This window comes from Artemia sp. Qi Xiang Cuo, chromosome 14 (assembly GCF_049724085.1).
Source record: "Artemia sp. Qi Xiang Cuo chromosome 14, ASM4972408v1, whole genome shotgun sequence".
NCBI classification, from domain to species: Eukaryota; Metazoa; Arthropoda; class Branchiopoda; order Anostraca; family Artemiidae; genus Artemia; species Artemia sp. Qi Xiang Cuo.
Window position 1 is genome coordinate 48575666 of NC_142807.1, and position 12668 is coordinate 48588333.

At 36.7% G+C, this 12668-nt stretch overlaps 1 protein-coding gene across 5 annotated transcripts in view; it reads left to right on the top strand.

The window, feature by feature from the left end:
- Positions 1–12668, top strand: part of dop (microtubule-associated serine/threonine (MAST) protein kinase dop) — a 256822-nt gene that overhangs the window by 92535 nt on the left and 151619 nt on the right. The window contains exon 1 of one of the 5 annotated variants that reach the window (XM_089100470.1): positions 1020–1207. The exons of the other annotated variants lie outside the window; for them this stretch is intronic. Coding sequence (XP_088956596.1) covers positions 1154–1207 — 54 coding nt within the window. The 5' untranslated portion in view covers positions 1020–1153. Of the gene's footprint in view, positions 1–1019; positions 1208–12668 lie in introns of those variants that run through there. 5 annotated transcript variants of the gene reach the window in all.

The window sequence follows — 12668 nt, forward strand, 5'->3', positions numbered from 1 at the left end:
AGGATTTATTATTGCCCTCTCCCGGGAGTAATTATATAATTCTTATTCAATGTATCAGCAAAAAAACTGCCAGGCCGAGTGGTGTCAATTGGAGGGAGGTATCTGCCCCTAGATCCCCCTGATTTTGACAAAAAACTTTTTATTTTTTCACCAAAAAATGTTTTTTATGTTCTCATTGAAGAAATTGGAAAAGGATCAAGCTAAATTGCCTCCCCTCTAGATTAAAAAACACACACCCCCTAATTTTCGTGACTTAATGTCACTGGCCAAGTATCAGATCAAGCCCCTGTTTTTGATCCTGTTTAATGAAAATTGACTCGTTTACTGACGCTTCACGCGGAGCCAGCTCTCAATAAATTCTTTTGGACAAAAACTTCTTCAAACAGCATTCCTTGTGTCTTTTGCGATTTATTTCAGTTGATACCAAGGAATTTTGTAATTTACGTCGAAGGTGCTATATAGTACTTGACTTCGTGGTCCTGTGCCTACCTTCCATAAATCTTATCCTGCCATTCATTCTACGTCGCAGACACCTCTTGTCCAAGCGTATATGCCTTATTTTTTTCTAAAAAAAAAAAAAAAATGTGGAAAATTAACCTGACGAATTATCTAAAGAATATGAGATATTATGGGACAATTGACAATTCTTGAGATGCCAAGCGACGTGCTCGTAATCCTCTGATCGATATACTTTTCGCTATTAGCATGCACGTTGATAATGTTAAAAGTCTTATATTGGTCATTCAGCGATCGCCCCTACGATCATACATGGCTCATAAACATTAGAATTTAGTCCAGTCCTACTATAAATGTTTTTTTTGCGTCATTAAACCGAGTTTCCTGTCCTTGTTGATGTTTCCTTCCGTTGCGCCTGTGGCTGTTTGCAAATTCTGAAACCTTTTTTTTTCTAAATTTGAGTTAGAACCTACTTTAGACACGGCGTTCGCTGAAAACGCTTCTGGTACTTGAGACGGAACATAAATAAAAGAAGAAAATGAAAAAGAATCTTGTTGGATCAGTTTTGAATTTGATGCTTAGTTGATTTGTTCCAATATAGGAGCAATTACATTATGAACGGATTACTGATAATAGTTTGATAAGATGATATTAAATACTTGCATAGTGAAAATGAAAAGATGATAGTGTGGAAACTATGTTCCAAAAGTTGAAACGAGGTCTTTTTTCTTGGTCGGACTCTGACTCAGAGGTAAGTCAGAAAGTAGTGGCATTCTGTATAGGGCGGTGAAAAAGTTGAAAAAAAAATATCGTGTTTCCTCTCCAATTGCCTCCTCTGCAAAAATAAATCCCAAGGGACTGGACACTATTTTTGGTAATTACGTGTTATAGCGACCAAACTTTGTTCTTGGTCTGTAATGAAACCGGTTTTATGTGTCCACTCAGAGATAATCAGCTTAGCTTGAGTGACATAAACGGTAACTATGCAGGTCTATTTGGTACTTATTTAGTATTCAGTAAACACGCGAGAAAGACCGCATCGAAATCTCAAAGATGCTGTATGAAAAACAGGTTTTTGCTGCCTAGTGAGGCATTGCTCACTCCGTGACAAAGATCTAAACATTTAGGTTTTAGGGGGTTGAAGGGGCAAAAGGGTGCCCAGGTTAAGTTAGGTTGCGTATTTAATATATGCTATGCTTTAGCCCCAACCCCATCCCCCTAATGTGCAAATATATAGCCCAAATTTGTTTCTGAACTATTATATTGGTACTTGTGCATTATACGGGCCCACCGCTATATACTGTATCAAGGAAACGAGAGACGAAACCCACCAAACGGGTATTCGCAATAGAGAAATGGAATGCAAAGCGTGGTTTTCATTGCATTTTCGACATTTAAACTGTTTTTTTGGGGGGGGGGGTACCTAGGTTAGGTCAATATATACGAAATCATATTATTGAGTTAGGACTAAAGTGAATACACCATTCGATGCCATTTTTCGATCAAATTTAAGCCATTTTTGAGCTCTTGAAAATGACAAAAAATAGGGTGTAAAAAGGCTAATATAGCGTGGAAAAAGGCTTAAAACCTTTGTTTTAAACTTACTGTTTCATAATAAATACTTATTTTAATCCATAAGCACTGACTTTCCATGAGTAAGTTGGATAATCACAAGTATATATGTTCCAAGAATTCATTTTGCAAAGATTATGTATTTTTTTCTTCCTTAACGCTGAATGTTCAAGAATGCGTTTTTGACAAACCGTCAAATATATTAGTGGGTTAGGGGTTTTTTTTTTAGTGTAGGTTAGGTTTTTTTAGGTTATGGTTTGTTTAATATTTTCGAAGCTTCGTCTAAAACGAATTCTTGAACATTCGGCGTTAAGGAAGAAAAAATACACAATATTTGGAAAATGAATTTTTGGAACTTATATACTTGTGATTATCCAAGTTACTCATGGAAAGTCAGTGCTTGTAGATTAAAATAAGGATTTATTATGAAACAGTAAGTTTAAACAAATTTTTAAAGCATTTTTACACCCTATATTATACTTTTTACACCCTATTTTCAAGAGCTCAAAAATGGCTTAAATTTGAATTTCCGATAGGAATGATTATTATATTCGTAATCAGCATAAAAAAAGGCATCGAATGGTGTATTCACTTTAGTCCTAACTCAATAATATGATTTCGTATATATTGACCCGTATTTAGGTACTGGTGCATTATGTGGGCACCGCTTTATGCTGTATGTGGAATGTCAAACGGGAAATGCTACAGTCAAACGGGAGAGACAGATACCCGGTTATAATGGTTTATTAACAAAATAATAAGAATTACATGTTACAATTATGCGCCCAGAAAGCTGTAATGTCTTTCACAATCGCTGAAAAATAATCTCTGCCTTCAGACTTCACTTTCGCACGCCACATGTGCTCGGTTAAGTAAGCTGATAGATGTTGGCGGACAGTACCTCGGTGTCATTTATTTTGCCATTTGGCTGAGCCACACATTCGCTCTACCTTTTTGGTGTTTCCGCCCGTTATTGGGTTGACAAAATTTTTCTTATGATTAATTGTTGATGTATAAAACCTTAACACTCATATTAGATCAGTTTCACTCTAACAACTGTTTTAGTACCGGGTGTCTGTCTCTCCCGTTTGACTGTAGCATTTCCTGTTTGACATTCCACCTACAGTATATAGCGGTGCCCGCATAATGCACCAGTACCCGTATTTAATATATACTATGCTTTACCCCCCCCCCTCTAATGTGCAAATATATAGCCCAAATTTGTTTCTAAACTATTATATATTCATCCTATTTTATTATATTTGATTAGCATTAACCAAACCTTACTTCTTTTGTGGGCCCGTATAATGCACAAGTACCTTTATATTTTTATCATACTTTGTTTTATTTCATTAGCATTAACCAAACTTCACTTCTCGCGTGTTTACTGAATACTAAATAAGTACCGTATATTTTAATTAAATATTTAATATATAGAGGTGGTTAGGTATTTAATATAATGCGTTCTGGGCGGCCTGTTTTCCATAATTCTCTGTTGTATGTTCCACTAAAGTATTATATTTTCATCATATTTTGGTATATTTCCTTGAGATTAACCTAACTTCACTTATTTGATGTTGTCGTTCCTACCTAATGTGCCTCCGACTTGCGGCCACAGTAGAGAGAATATACAATATCGACAAAGGCTATGCTCTCCGTAAAAAAAAGAAGTGAAACACATTTAAAAAGTAAAAGCACCAGCGTTGCCAACGCTTTGAGATAAATTGTAACAGTTTCCCGACCAAAATTGTACCACAAGAGATTAATTTGTACCATCTGACTGAACAGTAGATTAAAAATTCACTGCTCGCGTCGCTTTACGACGCTAGCCGGTAGTTATGTCTAGTTGATTTTGCTGAAAACTGAGAAAAAGTTCTAGGGCAAGAGCAGGAAAATTAAACCCAAGGAAGTAGCAACTTCATAGCCTGAAATATGAAGAATGCTTCTACATACTTTCTCAGCTTAACAAAGTAGCAGTCCCAAACCGCTAAAAGCATTTTAGAAGACGGTTTAAGTAAAATTTTCTGAAAGCTTTCTCTTAGCTGATTGTTGGGATTAATCCTTTCTTTCGAAATTTTGGGCATTAAGGCGAATAATGGATAAAGTAAGAAAGCCAGTAACGAGCGCCAGAAGCTATTAAAAAAAAATATCAGCAATTACGCCATGAAAGTGGCTAACTCCACAGATTCCAATTGGTCCATGGACTAGGTTACCTACCGGCGAGCTACGCGTTGACCCCATAATTCACTGGTCATTCTACATAAGTTCTTGGTCGATTCTACTAATCAGAACTAAAAAATTTAACAGAAGTAGTTCGGAAATATTGCACAAGAAATCAGGTTAAACCTAACAAAGGTAATAAAACTGTAACATTAAAAAAAAGAACATTTGTGCTAGTTGGTAATTTTTTCTGCTGTTTCTTCTTGTAGTCCAGCTTTTTCATATCCCCTTCTACAATTTTTCTACTTTGGATGCAGAACCATTTTTAAGGGTGGTTTCCAATTCTTTTAGACGATTCGTTTTGCACTAAGAAGCCCGTTCAAGGCGGTGAAACCGAGATGATTTCTAATGCTGTTTTTGTTCAGATTGACAACTGAGAGAATTTGCTCAGCAGCAGCGGAAGGGTGTGGGAGAACAAGTAGTCTTAAAGTGAAACGCAGAAGAAAACGCTTTGACCCATTAACATCCTTTTGCCTGTAAACCCGAGTCCAAAGCACGGCTGGATCTGAGTCAACCGAAGTTCCAAGCTCAGAGCAAAAGGGTAATCTCTTCCACTTTTGGACGATATCTTCCAGGTCATTGTTGCTCAGTAAATTCAGAAACTGAGCCAGAAGTGGTGCCAGGGTTGGCTGATTTTACTCTACTCCCATAGCATAGTGTGGATGAAGCCTATCGAAATTTCTTACAGATGAATACCTGGAGTTAAAAAAAAATGTTTCCCATCTTATCACAGAGCACGGTCAAAAATTTCCTACACTCTTTTTTAAACTCAACTGCAGCAGATAGAGATTTCTTTGGCAAAATCACTTCCACTGGGTCCCCACATTCCATATCCTTGACATCGACGTAGTAGCTGGTGTCATGTGGGTTCATGAGGTAGGAATCACTTTCATTGGTATAACTAGGCAACAAAAAGTGGGATGCTATTGTCTTGTAAACTACAGAAAAGCAATTGTAGACAAGATGAATTTAGGTGTCTTCTGCATGAAATTACTGGGTCTTCGATATATTTCAAAATAAAAACCAGAATGGCAAAGTAGGCCTTGAAAACCGCAGACAGCAGATATCTTAGTGTGGCAGTAGCTTTTGCCGGCATGCTGGCTTCTTTAAGACTTTCCTCACGGAAGAATAAAGTCAAGCGATCCCACTGCTCCCAAATTTCGAGCTACAACAGCTTGTCTAGACAACTATCAATTTGTTGTGTACGTCAAAACTCGATGTTTTTTTCAGTTTCGCCTAGGTTTTTAATTATCAGATCTGATTAAGCTGTTCTGTGCTACAACATGTGTTTCCGCATATATCCTGACAAAAATCGTAAATTTCTTTGACAATTCTCTAACTGCATCATTGGTACGTATGCGAATGAATGAGAGAGACAACCAAGTACAAAATAACTTGGCCTGTCTTCGGACCGCTCCACCTACAAGCTACCTTGCTCCCCCATCTTAACAACGCATTGTTTGCGATAAATCCTATTAATTTTGCCTTTGGAGCTCCAATTTCTTGAAAAAGTAGTTTAGATATGGCCCGGTAAATATCTTCGGCTGCACTTTGCTGAACTTCTATAAGTCTCAAGAAGGATTCTCTTGTAGGAAAACTATCTTCTCGATCAACAGCATTCAGATCAAGATGCTTTCATCAACAATTATTGATAATTTCTTCTTCTGGATGATTTCGCATATTATTTCGAAACCAACTTCGCCAATAACGTCGTTCACGAGATGTGAATGACGTTAAAATCTAGATTGTACCAAAACAAAAATTTCAAAAGTACCGCATTGTACCAGGACTTCCAAGTTGTGCCAAAAATGGTACAATTGTACCGCGTTGGCAACGCTGAAAAGCACACAAGATTCATACTCCGCCTTCGCGCACGCGCGATACCGATGTACACATCACGAGAAGCCTATGGAAAACCTGTTTATTTTTGTCCGACCACTAGCAACTGAACTAACGTTGTGACGTATTTGCTCAGACCCTATGCGCCTGGTATGAAATGTGTATCATATTTGGAAAAAGAAGAGGCTACAGTATACAGTGCTTGCGGCTTTTGACTATGTCAGAGCCTCTGTGTCTTCAGTGCATACGAATGCAACACTGATGACTAAATCCTGACACAAGAATCTTGTTCCGTAGCACAGGAGTGAGATAAGGAGATATATGATTTCATTTCTCCTTCTGATTTATTAAAACCTGAATTATTTCCTCCCAAGGATTCCTCTAATGTTTTTTTTTCTTCTTATTTGTTCGTCTGCAAGGTGCCCAGTGGTCCATGATTTGAAGTTAGCGGAACAGGCCTCTTTAACGAGCTAAATTCAAAAGCTTGCCTTCGACTTTTCGTCCCCTTACCTAATTTTAATGACAAAGACTAGACTTTGGCTAGTCTACTTTTAGAATGTGCTTTCTTCCTTGTATTATAGGTTAGCTTGAGATTTTAATGAGCTGTCCTACCCTCCAATAATAGCGGCATTCGTCATTTTGCCTAATTTTAGTGTCAGAGACAGTACAGACAACGTTTTTAATATTTGGCACTTTTAAACTTAGGTAGCCTATCGCTTTACGATATAATAAATCACCTATATTCTAGAAATAAAGGCAAATTATGTCTTAATGTGTCTGAAACTCCTTTAACTCGGACCAAACTTAATTTTGCGATTGAACATTCGATCGCTTTATGGGACCACAGCCCGCAATACTGGTTGTGCCCAATAATATCTTGTGGAATCACGGTGACTAAGGGCTCTAAAGCTTGAACACTGACAATTGCCAGCAGATCCACCAATCCTTTCTCCAGTAAGGGATACTGTACACAAAACTATTCAACGCTATATACTCACGAAACTATCTACTCAACAACTAACGGCTGCGATAAGATACGAACTGTAACTGTTGTGGTAGTATTTCCTTTAAACTTCTGGTTACTATTAGTTACTCTAGTATTTGATGAAAACTGTGTGACCCCTTTCTTCTAAGATTCGGAATATTTGGTAGTGCTTCTTTAAAATCTTTTATTATTTCTCCTTCTTGTATGAAATGATATGGGCTCTGTATTATTGTGTGCTTCAAGTGGATGTTATTACTTTTGCCTTAGTTAGTGTGACAGAAACGAGGGTTCTAAAGAGGTGAGTATACAGATACTCATTCCGAGGGGCCCGGGTTCGTCGGGGGCTAGTGAAATAATTGTTAAATTTTGGAAATTTATGCAGAGCCAGGTCCTAATCACCCCCCCCCCCTCTGTACGTACCTGGTTCTGTAAACGTATGAAGTCTGCTCTTTTTAACATTGAATTGGCTTAGAAAACAAATGATACTGCTATATATTTTATTCCAGGAAAATAATACCTTTTTTCTTTTTCAAAGATAAAGTAGAGACATTAACGTACGTTTCAAAATAATGGATAAACGTCCGACACAAGGCTCAAATGATGTGTTCCGCCTTATTTTCTTGCCAATATCTTCAGTGGAGTTGTTTAAGAAAAATATTCAGACAAAATATCAAGGTGAATCGTTATATTGGAAATCTTTCTAATAACTTGTGGAAACCCCTAAACATGTTGGGTTTGGTAAATTGTTACATTTCAACATAAATGTAAAAACGTAAAGAATTTAGAATATAAATGAGTGTTATTCATTCTTGAGTACAGAATAGGGGGATAAGGTAGCACTTCAGACCCTTCGTATATAAGGACTGGTGCGTAAATATATGTAATTGTTGATTTATCACGTTTTCTTCTTTTTTTCATCGCATAAAGTTTTTGTTTGTCTAAGGAAACAGTATAATTATAATAGGGACATCTTCTTGTCGTAAGCCTTGTTATATATTGTCCGGTAAGTCCGGTAAATGACAATTCTTTTAATATATTTTCTTTTCAAAATATTAACTGCTGTTTGGACAATCATCATATTAAATGTTGATCGCTCTTTATGAGATTGAACATTTTATTTACTGCTGTTTTGATGCGTATATTTCAGTACAAATTAGTTAGAAGTCGAAAATAATATTTATTTTCCACTTCCCTTTTATTTGGCCAAAAACAAAACAGAGCTGTGGTCCAATGAATTCTCAGGGTCGTTCTAAACTTCTTGACGGAAACTAAATGGCGGAAAATATTATTGAATAATTTTATAATTACTTCCAGGTTGAGTCAAGCATGATATCTCTTCAGAGTTAGTTTACCTATTACGCAATATTTATCCATGTTTATATCCAATTCAAATAGAACAAATTTCACTCTAAAGGAATGAAATTTACACTAAATGAATAGGTGACTTTCATTTTGACTAATTCGGCAATATTTGTTCCATCTAAGAAAAAATAGAAAGCTGTTAAAAGAAATCTTGTCTCTGAATGGGGTGAAAGAAGTCTTAAGGAGAGATTCAAGGGAAATTTGAACTTCTTAGAAGGGTGTAAAGAAGGGGGGGGTTGAATAGATTGGAATGGAGGAGGAGCGCGTGTAGCTGTGTTGGCCTCAGCGGTTTGGTGCTTTAGTGAGTTCAGGGACGTACGCAGGGGGGGGGCTCCGGGCCCGGGCCTCCCCCCCCGAAATATCACGATTTTTTTCATTTTCCCATAATTTTCTGATTTTTCTCACAGAATAATGGGTTCGAAGGATTTGTCCCCCCCCCACGAAACAAATTGCCCCCCCCCCCCCGAAACAAATTCCTGCGTACGTGCCTGAGTGAGTTTAGTAGTATTAGCAGTGTTAAATGACTTTGAAATCGCAAAAAAGAAAGGAGGGAAGAATCCTTATAAACTTATAAAATTAAAAAAAAAAGAAGGTTTTTGAGCATATCAGCCAACCGTTGGTGGAATTCAGTTCACCTTACCAAACCTCACAATACAATCTGCGGTTCGAAATATAGATTGTAATCCACACTAAAAGCCATAGATCAATGGAACTAAATTTGGTGAAGGAGCCACGAACTCTAGAGTGCCTAACAAGAAGCTCTTTCTTGAAAAGTTGCGTGTTTCCTGGGTGTTATTGTATTCCTACTGGTCAAGGATGATCAATTGTGAAATCTGTGCATTGCAGCTTTTTTGGGAGAGGAGGGTACTCAAGGGCTCAAACCTCCCAAATTTCACATTTCACATGTGATAGAAAATTTCCCTTTTGATACTGATTCAAAATATGGATGCTGTTTATGTTTGGATTCAAAATAATTTTCGCAAGAAGTAGGCTATGCGTTATGGAATCCTTTTTTTCAGGACATTTTTCCAATGAAAGTTTTCCGAATTGGTAATTCGGAAGATAATATTTGGTGTATATCCAGAGTCAGCAGAGGAATTGAATTTTTTTGCTCTGGTACAAAAAAGACTTTTTTTTATATAAAACGTCGCATGGGTTGAAGTCAAAACCTGAAACCTTGTCTACCAAAGCTGCAGAATTCAAACTTGGTTTATTATTTTTGTATCCGGGACCACAAGAAAAGGAAAACACCAAAAATCTAAAGACAAATATTTTCTTATAAGAAGAAAAGTTTTCGGAGACATCTAAACTTGGTGCATAGTACTTTAAAGCCAGTAATTTACTTATTTTTTACTTGTTTATTTAAAAAAAATGATTTTCTTATAAAGAAAATAGCCTTCATTGTATGGGTCGAGTTTGGGTGTCCTTTTGGTACCTGTGTATTACACGCCACTCACTCAGGTTTACGCTGTCTAATGTGACATAATAGATAGGAAATATATAATTTGGGTTATATATTTGCACATTAGGGGGTGGGGAGATTAAAGTATTTGGACAGTTTGAACTTAGAAAACAATTCTTACTTCGTATTATGTAGAATAATTGTACCTAATACATTTTGTATGCAGACCCGCTATTCTTTACTCCCACTCCCTAATGTGCAAATATATAGTTCAAATTTGTTTCTAAAGTTATATTTCCATCATATTTTGTGATATTTCATTAGGATTGTGCGTCAAAGAAACAGGTTCTAATTAAATGAAGCACTTGAGTGAGTGGCGTATAATACACAAGTAGCCTACCATCTTTTTTTCAAAATAAATTAATTTTATTTTACTTCAGATTTATTGTTAAAAACAATGGTACTCGGCTTAAACACTATAGATTGGTAATGATGAAACCTGTTTTGTGACGTATTATCTGTTGTAGAGCAGGTAATGATAGTAAGGTTTTCATTGCGTATACGATATTAAACAGTGCTTTTTTGGATTTTAGGGGGGAAGGTACCTAGGTTAGGTTAGGTTACATATTTATTATATACAATGCTTTATCCCCCCACCCCCACCCCTAGTGTGCAAATATATAGCCAAAATTTGTTTATAAACTATTATATATTCATCCTATTTTATTTTATTTCGTTAGCATTAACCAAACTTGACTTTTTCGAGAGGCCCGGATAATGGGAAAGTGCCATAACATTATAGTAGAAAAGTGGCAAATCTTTATGCAAATCCTTTTGCTGTTCACCACCCCAGAAAATGCTCCAAACGTCCATTTCTTTCACCAAAATTAGTTGGCAACAGTAGTGTAGAGCCACTCTTACCCTAGGTTCACACAGATGTTCACACAGGAGCGAAATTCGCCCGTCGCCGCAATTTAGTTGCCAACTTTGGCAATTTTAGTTGCTTCGTCAAGCAACTACCCAGAGTTGAAAAAATCCAACTTTTATCGGGCAACTGAGCGATTTTTCGAGCAATTTTTTCAAAACAACAGCAATGATGGGAGAAACAAATGAAAACGATCAAACTGAGAAGTTAATTATGGCTGTCCAGTTTAATAAAATTATTTATGAAAAGAAGGAAAAGGGACATAAAAATGCAGTTTTGGTCCTGAAAGCATGGGAACAGGTGTCTAGAGCGACAGGATTACCAGGTGAGAACCGTTAGCCTATGTCAGTGTGGGTCCACCTTTTTTTGTTACTGCAGTTGCAAGAAAGGCATGTAATATGGCACAGCAAAGTCTTGGTTTTTATCAGCAAGAAAAAATAGTGTTCAACTCACTGTATTTCTCTTCTTCTTTCGGCTTCTCACAGCAAGGGAAAGAAGTAAAACATCATTCTGATCCATTTCAACCACGCTCTTTTAATTTTGAATATTTTGCGGGTAAAAGTTGGACGACGTAAAAATCCTGTGTGAACATAACGGCGACTAAAATTGCTCATCGATGCAATTGACGAATATTGCCTATCGCAGCAACTGCTTCTGTGTGAACCTAGAGTTATGCAGAAAAAAGACATCTACAATTTGTATACATGTCGCCTCTGAATTCTGAATCTAATATAGATTTAAACTTCGTGACAACAGACTTTGTTAAACTCTAATCTTTGTAAACTATTAAATAAAAAACAAATTTTCCCAATTGAAAGTTGAAAGTAAGGAGTAATACTAAAACGAACATGGTAAATCCTTTTTATGCAAATTTCTCGGGTCGCAAGCCCAAACTTAAGTGAACCACACATTTTTCAAATACTTCTTTCCTGAATAATTTATCTAATTAAAAAGGGTTTTACAAAGAATGATTATGTAATTTCTCTACAGGAGGGGGGAAAATTATAGCAAAACAATCAATTTTTGAATAGTGTTGATACTTTTTTAAGGTTTATTTTCTTAGAGGAAGGCTCAAATCCCTAAACATTCATCTTAGCTGCAATCTCGGTTTTAATCGTTAACCAAACTTGACTTTTTGAAATGACCATTTAATGCACCAGTACCGATTTTAGGATTCGTTTATCAATCCTAACCCCTGTTAATTAATTAACCTCTGTTCATTTTACGATTCACTTTTTTTCGATACTGATACCCCAAAAGGTTGAGTGACTTAACTCCCTCTTGAGCTAATGGTAGTAAATCAACTAAGTCGGGACATATCTATTTAAACATTATTCGCCGTAACCTTATACTTTCTTCGTAAAAAAGTCTATTTATGACAAATTGAGTCTGTATTATAGCATTAATTTGACCACAGGAATAACACTTAGTCAACAAGTCATGTGAATAATATAAGCAATGCCAATGAATCAATCGTCTGACGTAATCGAACGACTATAATCTGTCACTCAATTTCGTGGTTTTCACTTGACTGGTTTTTTGGGTAGTCCATTCAAGCCTTCGTCTGAATACTTGATCGTGCGAAATTTTTGAAGGTCATTTTTACTTTAGTCCACCCTTATGTCACTTCTTTGGTGGTTCTTTGAAGTTAGTTCCATTTTTAAAGCAAATTTTTCTTGCCAAAAACGTTGTAGCTAGGGGCTCAATGTGTGGGGCGGGGTTATGTATTGGAACCACACCCCTCGCCTAGCTTTGGAGAAATAACCAGTAGTAGACAGTGTGAATAGACACCAAAGTATAATCACCTACGGAACAAGTACTGACAAAACTCTCCAAAAGTGACCCCGCGTACCTCAGCGCCTCTAGACGCAAAATGTTGTACTACTTCATCGCTCCGAGCCAAAGTA